This window comes from Hippichthys cyanospilos, chromosome 8 (genome assembly GCF_059441005.1).
Source record: "Hippichthys cyanospilos isolate Australia breed blue-spotted pipefish chromosome 8, RoL_Hcya_1.0, whole genome shotgun sequence".
NCBI lineage: Eukaryota > Metazoa > Chordata > Actinopteri > Syngnathiformes > Syngnathidae > Hippichthys > Hippichthys cyanospilos.
The window spans coordinates 60,001-71,851 of NC_142376.1; the positions used below are offsets into that span (position 1 = coordinate 60,001).

The following is an 11,851-nucleotide window of genomic DNA, read 5'->3' on the forward strand; positions in this document are numbered from 1 at the left end:
GTGCCGAGCGCCGCGGCGCGTTCCTCGAGACGTCGAACTGCGCATGCGCGAGGATCGTTGACTCGGGCCGTCGAGGGGAAAAAAATCAAAACGTTTCTAAACTTCCGGAAACGACCCGAGCTCCGTTTGCTCGGATAACCCTTGATTGCGCGGGCCTGGAAATGGCTTAACTGAACGACGACTCAAACTTGAATGCGGTGGACCCCGCGTTTGTTCACGTGGAGTTTTTTCGTCCCCTCTTGACGGTATCCCTGCGACAAAGACAACTGTCGTGACCCTCGGGGGGTTGGCTGGATTTGTGTCGTTTGGCCTCCGTCTGCCGGCGTTAACGTGTCATCGCACTTTTTTACTATTGCCGTTAAACTGCTTCCGCGCGACTACAACGCCGGTCCGCGTACCCCCGCGGAGATGCCGGTCTGCTATTGGTCGGCCTCACTCCTTTCAAAATGGCGGAACGGTCAAACTTCGTTCCGTCATCAGTGGTTACAAAACGGCATTTATTGAGCATTTTACCGCTTAACGGAAACTCCGACGGGTTAGCCGAGGGACCCGTGATTGCTAGCGACGTTAAAGAAGTAAGAAGGCGATTTCTATGGAAACGAAGCTGAAGACAATCAAGAAATACGAAGTACGCTACCCTTACTGGGGAATATGGGCATAACAAGCGCCGCTCAACAAACCCTTTCGACATTTTTTGTTTTCTGATTTCATATATTATATATACATAGCACTTTCTATACTATTTTGAAATCAAAATAGTGGGACGGGACGGCCCGCGTCGGTGGGTCCTGGGAAGGGTGACCTCTGACCTCTCTGGCGTTGTCCCTCAGCTGCTGTTGGGTCTTGAGCACGCCGTCCATGGCCTTCTCCACCTGATCCTGGGCCAGCCGGCACTGCTTCAGCTTGCTTCCTGCCGCGGGCATCCTGCACCGCACCACAACGCCTTAGCTCGCTTCGAGGAGCTGACCCGAGCGGTGAAGGGATCCGGATCGGAACAGACCCCCCCCCCCCCCCCCCCCCCGGGCGACGTAAAAGTGACTGTTCGCACATGCGCGCTTCGGGCCGAGGCAAAGGGCGACGGTAGCGTGAGGGCGCAGGGCGTTGCTTATCAGCCGGGAGCACGCAGCTGATAAGGAGCCCCCCCTCCCCACCCCCCGTGTTGACAAACACGACGCTTGGGCTTCGGCCTTCATGACGGCGTTGTTGTTCTCTCGACACGAATAACCTTTGTCACCGGTGGCTTTCGCGAGCCTTCAGTCGATAGGCGTCGAACGGAGGAGGCGCCCGAACAGCAGCGGCATCGATCGGCCGCCATGAGCGCGTGCGGGCCCGCACGTCCACAAGGCCTGGTCGTGACGTCACTCGCCCGCCCGAGTCCCGGTGCCGACAAACGACAGAGTACCGAGTCCCGGCCGAGCATATGGAAGGGCTCGCTCGGTCCCGGCGGAGGCCGAGGCCGAGGCCGAGGCCGAGGCGGGGGCGGGGGAGTTCCGCCAAGACGGGAGGACGTCGGCGGCGGAACCAATTCGGAAAGAACGGCCACAGCCCACGTCGTCGACAAAGTCCCACTCACCCGACGTTCCGGTGGCGGACGCTTCTTCTGACGACTTTTTTTTTCCGGGACGAGTTGCCGTCGGCCGGGTCTCCCGACTTGTCGCCTTCGCTCTCGACTCTTGTCTGCGTCACCCGAGAGCTTGGGTCCCGGAAGGGCGAGGGGGCGGGGCCTCTTACAGTCGCTACGCTTCTTCGAGAGCGTTGACGGCGCGCCGGCGCCCTCTGCCGTTTTGGCGCGCGTGTCGGTCACACGCTTTTGCGCCACGAAATCCGCGTTGCTGCTCGCCCGACATTTTTTCCTGTGCGCAAAATATACATATCTATATATTTGTGCTCAAAATCGTTCCTTGCTCGCTCATGATATTTCTTTGCGCTCAAAATCTGGCCTTGCTCCCTCGGCGTATTTTTCTGTGCTCAAAATCTTTAGTTGTTCCCTCGCGATTGTGGCGAAACCGGGCCGGCGGCTTATATCCTCTTGAAACGAGACATTGCCTGGAATGAAACCACAAAGTCGGTTTGTATCTCTGCCCGACTAGGCCAAGCGGACCGCACAGACAAATTGCTGGGGAGGGTTAGGGGGTGGGTCCAATTTATTTCAAAAGACACACAGCAATCAACAAATTCCAGCCAAAAAGCAATCGAAAAAAAAAAAGGAGGCCCCTGCCAAACCACCGGGACAAGGTCCATTCAATTTTTTGATGCATACTGACAACATTTGGGTTTCAGAAAGTAGATTCATCATCCAGCGGGCAGCCCCAAAGAAGTAGGCTGCCCACAGGCGGCGCTCCTTCTGCTTCGCGGTCAGCCTATTGGACCGACGTCCCCAAGGCGCGCGGCGGGGCTCACAGGGCCAAGGCGGCGGCGGCGGCGGCAGCAGCCGTAGCGTTGAGCCTCACTCGCTCCACATCTCTGGCCACGCGCTGCATGGCGGCCAGGTTGGATCCTTCCAGGGAGTCCAGAAGACCTGAAAGCGCCAAGATGGCATAGCGGTGAAGGCAGCCAAGCGCCCTCGCGGGCCGGCGTCACTCGCGGCTTCCTCAAAGAAACCTGTCTGTCGCAGCCTGTCAAATCAGAACGCGTTTCGACGTCGCCTACGCCGGGCTCTGAAGCCGTTTTGGCTACCCGCTTCAATTTGCAACACTCGGAACTCGCCCGGAGTTTTTGGGGTGCGGCGTGGTGTTCCGCTGGACCCGGCGCACCCAAGGCTCCTAACGCGTCCGGACGCACGGAAACGCGCCCGGACGCACGGAAACGCGCCTTTCTCCCGGAGCGGCGCCGTTGCTACCGGCTCCGCACCCAAACACCTGCCAAACGCCTGCCCAGTCCCTCGCGCCTTTCCAAAGCGTCCTCTGTACCACGTGCGGCGAAGACAAATCAAAAGGTGCGCATGCTCGTCCAGCAAAGATATTCCGGCTTTGCTGACGCAAAGGCTATCGCTGGGGTCGTGGAAGGAAGCCAGGTCAAGCGCCTTTGCAAAAAAAAAAAAACAACCTACCTTCCACCATCTTGTGGTAGGCGAAGTGAAGGTAGAGCAGGAAGAGCATGTGCAGCAGCGCCACCGTGGCGCACAGCAGCAGGCGAGGGGTGGGACCCACCGTGCGGGACAGCAGAGCCGACACCTGAAAGACAAAGGGCGCTCAGGCGCCGGTCGGGCCGGGCCGGGGCGGGGCGGGGCCTCACCATGCGCAGCGTGGACAATCCTCCCAGCAGCAGCCACAGCGCGTAGAAGAGCAGGTGCAGGTGCACGTTGTAGCTCACCAACAGAACCACGCAGTGACTGAACAAGCCGTAGCCCTGCGCGCGCCGCAGTCACCGATGAGTCGGGCCCCGCGCTCCCAACCATCGGCCGACGTCGGCATTCGCAGGCGTCAAAGCGGTGCGCGTTTCTTTGGCAACGTTTCTCGGAAAGGCGGTCGGGCGCGATCCCAAGCCCAAAATCGGGACGTTGCGGGAAAGGCGCCCGCCGCCAAAGAGGAGGCCAGCCCAAGGAGGAGGAGGCCAGCCCAAGGAGGAGGAGGCCAGCCCAAGGTCGGGCCGACGGGCGCTTCCGCCCATTGTTCCCAAAGAATAGGGGGGCCTCACCAGCAGCGAGAGGCTTTGCAGCATGGTGATCTGAGCGTTGAGCAGATAGGCCAGGAAGTAGATCAAGGACGACACTCCCAGCCAGTAGCCGAAGCACGTCCCGATGGCCGTTCCCATCAGCGTGCCCTCCCTCTGGAACGCACGCGGGCAGGAGCGGGAGGTCATCGCGCCGCCGCTCGGGAACGGCGGGCGCGCCCGCAAACTCACAATGACGGTGCCCGACGTCTTCATGCCGTGCAGCAGGATGGCGACCAGCGTGAAGACCAGCATGAGCGGCCCGTACAGCTCGCCCGCTATCTTCTGCGCGCGCGCGCGCGCGCACGACAAGGGCGTGAGAGAGGGCGGCGGCGCCGGGGTGAGGGGCGGCGGCCCTACCTGGGGGAAGTGGATGGTGCGCCCGGGGATCAGGGACTCCATCAGCCTTAAAGACGCCGGCCGTCAAAGACGGCGGCGGTCAAAGCGGGCTCCGGGCGGGCGGCGACGGCGGCCCCTACCTGCCGCGCACCTGGGCGGGCTCCACGTCAAAGTAGGGCCTCAGGATGTCGATGTTGGCGTAGAGGTTGAAGGCCCGAGACGCCTGGCGCTTCCCCGCCTGCCACACCTGAAGGCCGCAGGGGCACAGCTTGCCGCGGCTGAGGCGTCAGAGGCGCCGGAAGGGGCTCACCTCGTCCGCCACCTGCCTGCCCAGCTGGCCCTTGAAGCCCTTCATGCCCAGGAAGTCTCCCTCGGGGTCGTCGTCGTCGGCCGCCGCCTCCTCCTCCTCCTGCTCCTCCTCTTCCTCCTTCATACGCTGATGCATCTCTCCCATGTCCTCGAAGCTGGAGCCCGACGTGTCGTCCATGTTTTCCATGTCGATGACCGCCGAGCCAACGCCGCCGCCGCCGCCGCCGCCGCCCTGCGTGTCGCCGCGCGGCCTACGTGTCACTGCTTTCAAGCGGGAGAAGGCCGAGCCGGCCGCTCCGAGGCCGGGCTGCTTGCTAGCGCGTTAGCTCACCCGGACGAAGCGGTCGTCAAAGGTCCCCCACGGCTCCGCGCCTGTGCGCCCCGGGCCCGCGGACATCGCGATCGCGTCCTTCCGACGAAAAGCTCCTCGGCTCCGGACGAAAAGCTCCTCCGCTCGAGCTCGGCTTTGGCGAGGGCTTCGCCGAACAAACGATCGGCCGACTCCGCCCACGCGCAGGCGTCAGCGAGCCACACGTCACGGCCCGAAACTCTCTCTCTCGCTCGCTCGCTCGCTCGGCTCGGCTCGGCTCCGCTCGACCCGACTCGCGATGGGGGAGACGAGCGCCTCCTCCGGAGCGGAAAAGATGAAGATTTATTTCTGCGGAAGTATCCGCGGCGGCAGAGATGACGCGCCGCTGTACGAGCATATCGTCAAGACGCTCGCGAAGTTCGGGGAGGTCCTGACGGAGCACGTGGGCGACGGCCAGCTCGGCCACACAGGTCAGAGGTCGCGTCTCCGTCGGAAATATTGGCGGGTCGGAGTGGCTGCCATCTTGGGTGCCGAAAAGACTCGACTGAGCCAAACTTGCTACGCTTCCCTTGAGATCGAGCGACGGCGAACGAAACGATTCCTCTTTTGGCTTGCTTCGTGAGCTCGGCCAGGGGCGAGGGCAGAAATCACGTGTGTGTGTGTGTGTGTGTGTGGGGGGGGGGGGTTACGGGCACAGCACGTCCGACGTCCGCAAGCGTTCCAACGCGAAAGCAGACGTTTGCAAACATTTCGGCTCGACCCAGGCAACGATGACGAGCTTTCGCCGACGGCGACAAAGTTGCCCTTTGGAAGGATTCCGCTAGCCCCAACCTGCCCTAACCCTATTCCGCGCGCCGCCGTGTCTTTTCAGGAGAGGAGGCGGACGACGAAGCCATCCACCGTCGGGACCTGGAGCGGCTCCGACGAGCAGACGGTGAGAAGGGCCGCCGTCTTCGCCGGGCCGCCGTCCTCGCCGGGCCGCCGTCCTCGCCGCCCCGGCTGACGTCCGAGGCCTGTGGCCGCAGCGGTGGTCGCCGAGGTGACGCAGCCGTCGCTGGGCGTGGGCTACGAGCTGGGCCGCGCCTACGCCATGAGCAAGAAGACCCTGTGCCTCTTTCGCCCGTCGTCGGGACGCAGTGAGCGCGCCGCTTCTTCCCGTCGCGGCTTTGCGAGCTTCGGCCACCGTTAAAGAGGCAACCGTTTCTTGTCGCAGAGCTGTCGGCCATGATCCGGGGCGCGGCGGACGGCCGCCGTTGGTGGGTGACGGACTACGCCGGCGAGGACGAGGCGGACGCCGTTCTGGAGCGCTTCTTCCGCACGGAGCCTCGCTGAGCGTGGTTTCCCGCTCTCCCATCAAAAGCGCCCGCAGGGCCAATCGGCAACTTTGCGCAAGCGCCTTCACAAAAAACGGCACGCTCGTGGCCGCTTTCCGCTTTGACTCCTGGCTCGGCCCATTTAAAAGCAAAAAAAAAAAAAAAAACCCGGCGTTCTGTTTTTTCCTTTTTACTTCATTTGAAATTTTACACCACTTTACAAATCGACCCCCTCTCAATCGAAAAGCTCCCGGAACCTGGAAAATACCGTACAGCGCCAAAGGTCGGACCGAGGCAGCGACCGTCGGCGAGTCGACGTCGCGGGCGCTCGTCACGGCGCGCCATGGAAAGCCGCCTTTGCTACGAGGCGTCAAAGTTCCGCTTTGAAAAGGAGAAAGGCTCGACGTATTGGAAGGGGTCCGGCGCAGCCTGGGAACTAGGCGGGGGGGAAAAAAGTGGGACAAGCAGCCCTTTGAAAGAAGTGAGCAAGTAGCCCCCCCCCCCCAAAATTAACACGCTCAACGCAGCCCTTCTTCCCAAAGCCGAAAACGCCGGGAGAGCCGGAGGACAGCCTTGGACGGGATCTCGCGCGCTATGGCTGGTGCCTGTGCAGGTGGTGCACCCCCATCCTTTTGGGGCTCCTGTGAGGTCGCGGAAGCGCGGCGGCGGCGAAGCCGGGGTCAAAGTCGAAGAGGCGAGGAAGGTCCCGGCCCGCGCCCTCGTCGCCCCGGGGCTCGGCGCGGCCGTCCGCGGGCAGCGGCTCCCCGGCGTAGGGACGGGGCTCCCCGGCGTCCGTGTCCGTGTCGAGGCTGGAGGCGTGGCTCGCGGTGGAGCCCTCCTCCCCGTCCGAGTACGCCGCCCGGGACGGGGCGCCGCCCGCCCCCATCTTGTCCACAAACACGCGCTGCCAGTTGGCCAGGAGGTCCTCGGAGGAGCTGGCGGAACTGGCCCCCGCGCTGGGCGCCTAGTCGGGGGCGGGAGTTAGGACGGGGCGCGTCGGAGCCAGGACCCGTTTGAGCGAGGACCCGTCGGCGCGCACTGACCTGCGGCGGGCTGCTGAAGGGGCTGGACTGGCTGGAGGGCGTGTCGGCGCCGCCGGCGATTCCGGGCGGCCGCTCGCCGTGCAGGCCCAGCGAGATGGCCTGCCGCGTGGCGTACGTGCAGTTGGGAAGCGGACCGTTCTTGGGGATCTTGACTTTGTCGTCCGAGGAGAACTCGATGACCTTTCGCCCGGGGCACAGCGGGTTGGGCGGCGGCGGCGGAGGGTAAGGGTGGAGCTTGTCGAAAGAGGCCCCCGCCTCCTCGCCGTCCGGGGGCGGCGCCGCGTCCTCGCCGCCGCCCCGCCCTTCCGCCGTCATGTCCACGTGCACGAAGACGTCCTCGGCCGCGGGCCAGCCGCGGCTGCTGGACTGCGCCGAGTTGAGGAGCAGCGGTTCGGGCTTCTCCAGGACGCGGGCGATCACCGAGGTGGGGACCACGTCGGACGGCGTCAGGCTCAGCGTGTCCGGGTCCTGGCTGCAGGGGGCGGGGCTGGGCTCCGGCAGGCTGCTGCTCTTCATGTGTTTCTTCAACATGTCCTGAAGTTCGCACGGCAGCTGCGCCGCCCGGCGCGCGCCGTCAGGACCCGCGTGCCCAATCGCGCGGGCGTACTCGCGCCTTGACTTAGGAGCGCCCCGACCGGCCGCGCTCCCAGCGCAAATCCGCTCGCTGCCGTTTGCCCGCCCGGCAGTTTAAGTCGGGTGTCGCCGGCGCTTTCTCGGGAGCGCCCCGGCCCGGCTCGGACTTTTGATTCGAGCGCGCCCGAGTGGGGGGAAGAGGCCGAAGGCGGCCCTTCCCGTTTGCCGCCTGCGCGGTTCTCGGGCGGGCGCGCCGCCGCCAGAAGAGTCGGGGCCTGAGCGCCGGCCTTTCCGAGCTCGTCTCTCCCGGATGGGTGGAAGGGGGGGGGGGCTCGGCGGGCCCGCCGGCGCTCCCGAGTCAAGGTACGGCGAGGGCGCGGCGGCGGCGTACTTACGTCAGCGAATTTGTGGTTCCGGAAGTGCGACTTGTTGCACTTGAGCAGCTGCACGGCCAGGTTGCAGTCCCGCCGGTAGCGTTCCTGACGCACACAAGCAAACCGTCACGCGCCCGAGGCCGGCGACGTCGGCCCGGCGATACGCCGTCCCGGAGAAAGAGGCCGTCTCCTCTCCGGCGTTAGGCCTTTGTTTGGGGCGGCGCCAAGGCTCACGTTCAGCTCCTCCAGGCGGTCGATGGTGTTCTTGGCCTCCAGCAGCTTGTTGGCCAGCTCCACCATCTCCCCGTCCATCGTCTTCTTGTCTCGCTCCACCGTGCGCAGCTGCGGAAGCGAACGGCGACGTTAGGCGTTCCGAGGGGGCGGCGGGGGGGGGTTAAAAGGGGGATGGAGGGAGATGGAGATCAACCCAACTGCATGGACCCAGGTCTGACTGACGGCGGCCTGATGACGACGAAGGTGACGGCCGGCCGTTCCAGCGCAGAGCAGCGTGAAAGAAGACGACAAAAAGCGCTGAAGCAAAACTACGGGTGACAAACGGCCCGCCGGCTCGTTCCCTCGCTCGAGGACAGGCCGGAGTCGCGGGCCGGCCAAAGTCAGCTTCCGCAGAAACGCCGAAGTGCGGCAAAACCGTGACGGGGTCAACGCTAAATGTTTTTTTTGGTTGCCGTTTCCAACCGATCTCGGCGCGAATTAGGGGGCGGTCTTTCGGACCTGAGTAACACACGGGAGGACGTGACGCTGAACACGCCGAATTTTGATGTCGCCCGCTTTTGCGAGACCGCCGGACGAAAGGCGCAAGTCGAGTTAGGACGCTCGGCGCGTCCTCTTACGAGACGGCTCCCGAAACTTCCAGAGGCAAGGTAAGTTTTGAATCAAAACCACATTTATTCTCGTGCCAGTCCAACAAACGTCATTCCGAAAATCCGCATCGTCCTCATTTTAGAGGAATTTAGTTTCCCTCCCAGTGAAAGCGCGGCCGAGTCGGCTGATGCGATATCACCCGCGCTTGCAGAGTTGACACAACAAGCCGACTCTGTGGAAAAGGCTTGAACTAAGAACACGGCGGGGAGGAGGAAAAAAGGCGAGGTGACCGAAGCCCAGCCCCGCCCCGGCTTACCAGAGCGTGAAGCTTCTCCTCCAGGTCCTGATTGGCCCTCTGAGACGCAGTGTAGCTGTTCTGGAGCCTGCGGAGGGAAAGGCCGCCTCCCCGTCGGTGTCGGCGTCGCGGTGACGACGGGCCGTCGACGCGCCTTACCGGCGAAACTTGTCCCTCATCTTGTCGAGGTCGTCTCTGGTGCGACTCAGCTCCGCCTCCATATAATGACGGCCGCCGTCAAACTCCGCCTCCATGGCCTCCATCTTGTGGGTGGAGAGCGACAGCCGCCGGCGCAGATCCTCATTCTGCTGCCCGAGGATTCTGGGGATCCACAAACGTTCGTTTCTGATTTAGGTATGGGGGGGGGGGCGTGGTCCGGGAGGGCTGGGTAAAAGCCAGGGCGCGGCCGCGGCGCCACGGGGAAGAGGCGAGCGACTCGTTTCGACCGCGAGCGCTTCTTTTGGCCGCACCGTCGGCGGAAGGGGCCGGCCGCGCGATACACCCCGGGCGGACGACGGTCTCACCTGATACGCTCCGAGTCCGCCAAAGCCTCCTGAAAGAGGACACAGACAAAGGACGCGTCACAAAGTAGGCTGCGGGCAAGACGTTTGTCCTTTTCCCTTCTAACCCGACCCGAGCCGCCCTAACCCCGAGCCGCCCTAACCCCGAGCCGCCCTAACCCCGACCCGAGCACGTTTGAGCTCTCCTGGAGTCGGAGCCGCCTCGATGTGGGACACGACGTAAGAGGAAGTCCGCCTTTGTCTCTTCTTCATTTACCTTCGAGGCTTCTTCTACACGCCCCGCCCCCTCGGCCGCCTCTTCTCGGCCCGGCGGCCGGGAGCGGCGCAGCGCCGCCGCCCAGCCGTCCCAGCGGCGGCGCCTGCGCTCGGCGGACTCGCCCCCCGTCCTCTTCACCGGGCGACGAGGGGCGGGGCTCCTGTAATCGGCCGCCTCCCGGCCCAGCAGCGCGAGGCGGGCGGGGCTTATGACACGGCAGGTGATTTCGTCCAAAAAGTCGGAGAAGAGGGCCTTCTCCCGCAGAAGCCGCTCGCTCCCCGCGGGGGGCGGCGGGTGGCCGGAACGGTCCGACGAGCGCGCGGCCGGAGAGCGGGCGCCCCGCCCCGCGCCGCCGCGTGACATCTCCGCCGGCCCGGAGGTGCAGACGACCCTCTTCGATATGCTCCTGGGGGCAACGCCGGCCCCGGCCCGCTCCGCGCAAGCTCTCCGCTCCGCGAGCCGGTCGGCGGCCGCGCCGCATTCCGAGTCGCGGGCATCCGGTCGCCGCCGCCGCCGCTCGCCGGGCAACCCAAGGGAATGCGGAGGAGTGCGCAAAGTTTGTGGCTTTACCTGACCGTCGTCCGCTTGCGATTGAGGGGCCGGCGCTGGCGCGGCAGGAAGGGCGTGACGCGCTTCACGATGCTGAGGCGGAGCTTTGCGGTACGGCTTCCTGGACGGCGGCGCGCTCGTCATCCTGGGCCTGCAAATGGCGCCGGAGTAGAAGCGGTCAGAAGGGAGGATGGCGAGCGGCCGCCAAAGCGCCAACGCCGGCGACCTCAGACGCAAGTGAGCGGGCTGGCGCGCGTGCGGCCCGCCGTCCCGTGCGCCCGCCCCTCCGGCGGCGCATCGATCGCGGCCCGTTTCCACCGCAGGAAGCATCGATCGCAAAGAGGCCAACGTCGGCCGGCCGACCGCATCAGCGTTGACTTGAAGCCTTTGCCGTGAGGTGGCGCGCCAATCCCGTCGGCTTTGTGGCCCGTTTGATTGGCGCAAAAGCCCTTGGAGCATTTTTCCATCCGTTTTTCCTACTCGTGTGCTCTATTGATCGCGCGGCAGGCTTTTTTTTTTTTTGTCCTCAATCCCGAAGGACTATCCGCAACCCCAAACTAGCAGTGGAGCGCGACCGTGCCCGTTACATGTGCCGCCTCTGCAGTATCAATCGCAAAGATTGGCGCCAAAAAGTGGGCCGTACGCGTCGCAGCAAAGAATGGTGGGAAACGTCCTCAGGCCGCAGGTCAGCCGAGCGCTTCCGGCAGCGCCTTTCCAAGCGTGAATTTTTTTCTTTCTTTCTCAACAGTCGTACGTACAAGGAAAAACAACTCGCACAGGACGAGCGCCAGACACGGGCGACTACCGTGCGCGCGCACGGCGGGGCGGGTACCCGCGACGCAGACATCCGCTCATCACCCGACACGGCAAAAAGCCGCAAGTTAAGCCGAGATGCGTTTGCGGGACGGGGCTACGTGGCGGCCTTGCCCCGACGCTATTTCGTATTCCCGCGCGATTACATCCGTCCGTTTTCCGGCGCCCCTCCTCACGCGGGTCGCAGGCTTGCTGGTGCCTATCCCGGCTGACTCCGGACAGCCTGGACCGGTCGCGGGGCACGCGAGCGACGCACAAACATTCGCGCGGCCAACCGCTGCCAAACACACCCGGAATGCGGGAGGTAGCCCGCGCGGGCTCGGGGAGAACATGTAAACTGAGCGCAGGAAGGCCGGAGCCAGTTGGAATCCAACTCGGGTCCCTGAACCGTGAGGCGGACCTTGGCGAGCGCTCACCGAGGTGTTGTCATGAAAAACGTCAGCCTCCGCCGTCACCGAACATGGGGTTCGGCACCAAGTCATGACGTCATGACACAGACGCCGGCCGTCGTCCGACGCCTTTCGGTTGAGCGCCTGTGCTACTTTGGCCCAAATTGAAGCGTCTGATTACCTGCGAGCTCCGATCGAGAATAAGGCGGTGCAACAACTCGGCGCTCGGGATTGGGGGGGGGGGGGGGGGGGGGGTTGGGGGGGGGGGGGGGTCGCTCTCGAAAGTACGAGCGC

General features: G+C 64.2%; 4 protein-coding genes across 4 annotated transcripts in view; 1 reads left to right on the top strand and 3 right to left on the bottom strand.

Annotated features, from left to right (window-relative positions):
• ncoa4 (nuclear receptor coactivator 4) overlaps positions 1-1,742 on the bottom strand; it is a 6,018-nt gene extending 4,276 nt beyond the window's left edge. The window contains exons 1-2 of the mRNA XM_088421531.1: positions 1,574-1,742; positions 810-924 (exon numbers count right to left, since the gene is read on the bottom strand). Coding sequence (XP_088277657.1) covers positions 810-923 — 114 coding nt within the window. The 5' untranslated portion in view covers position 924; positions 1,574-1,742. The remainder of the gene's footprint in view (positions 1-809; positions 925-1,573) is intronic.
• A 384-nt stretch (positions 1,743-2,126) lies between these two features.
• yipf3 (Yip1 domain family, member 3) lies at positions 2,127-5,051 on the bottom strand. The gene is made up of 9 exons (XM_088421539.1): positions 4,631-5,051; positions 4,301-4,531; positions 4,131-4,237; positions 4,012-4,057; positions 3,844-3,936; positions 3,637-3,768; positions 3,235-3,348; positions 3,050-3,173; positions 2,127-2,518 (listed from the first exon to the last, which is right to left on the bottom strand). Exons 1-9 carry the CDS (start codon positions 4,694-4,696, stop codon positions 2,397-2,399), a joined length of 1,035 nt encoding a protein of 344 aa, XP_088277665.1. The 5' UTR covers positions 4,697-5,051; the 3' UTR covers positions 2,127-2,396.
• On the top strand, positions 4,376-6,094 carry dnph1 (2'-deoxynucleoside 5'-phosphate N-hydrolase 1). The gene is made up of 4 exons (XM_088421544.1): positions 4,376-5,079; positions 5,481-5,543; positions 5,635-5,745; positions 5,823-6,094. The coding sequence occupies exons 1-4, from the start codon at positions 4,908-4,910 to the stop codon at positions 5,939-5,941; spliced, it is 465 nt and encodes a 154-aa protein (XP_088277670.1). The 5' UTR covers positions 4,376-4,907; the 3' UTR covers positions 5,942-6,094.
• Positions 6,095-6,096: 2 nt separating this feature from the next.
• tjap1 (tight junction associated protein 1 (peripheral)) lies at positions 6,097-10,499 on the bottom strand. The gene is made up of 9 exons (XM_088421944.1): positions 9,807-10,499; positions 9,554-9,582; positions 9,189-9,350; positions 9,051-9,117; positions 8,345-8,374; positions 8,147-8,254; positions 7,934-8,017; positions 6,966-7,517; positions 6,097-6,886 (listed from the first exon to the last, which is right to left on the bottom strand). The coding sequence occupies exons 1-9, from the start codon at positions 10,497-10,499 to the stop codon at positions 6,515-6,517; spliced, it is 2,097 nt and encodes a 698-aa protein (XP_088278070.1). The 3' UTR covers positions 6,097-6,514.
• Positions 10,500-11,851: the final 1,352 nt, after the last annotated feature.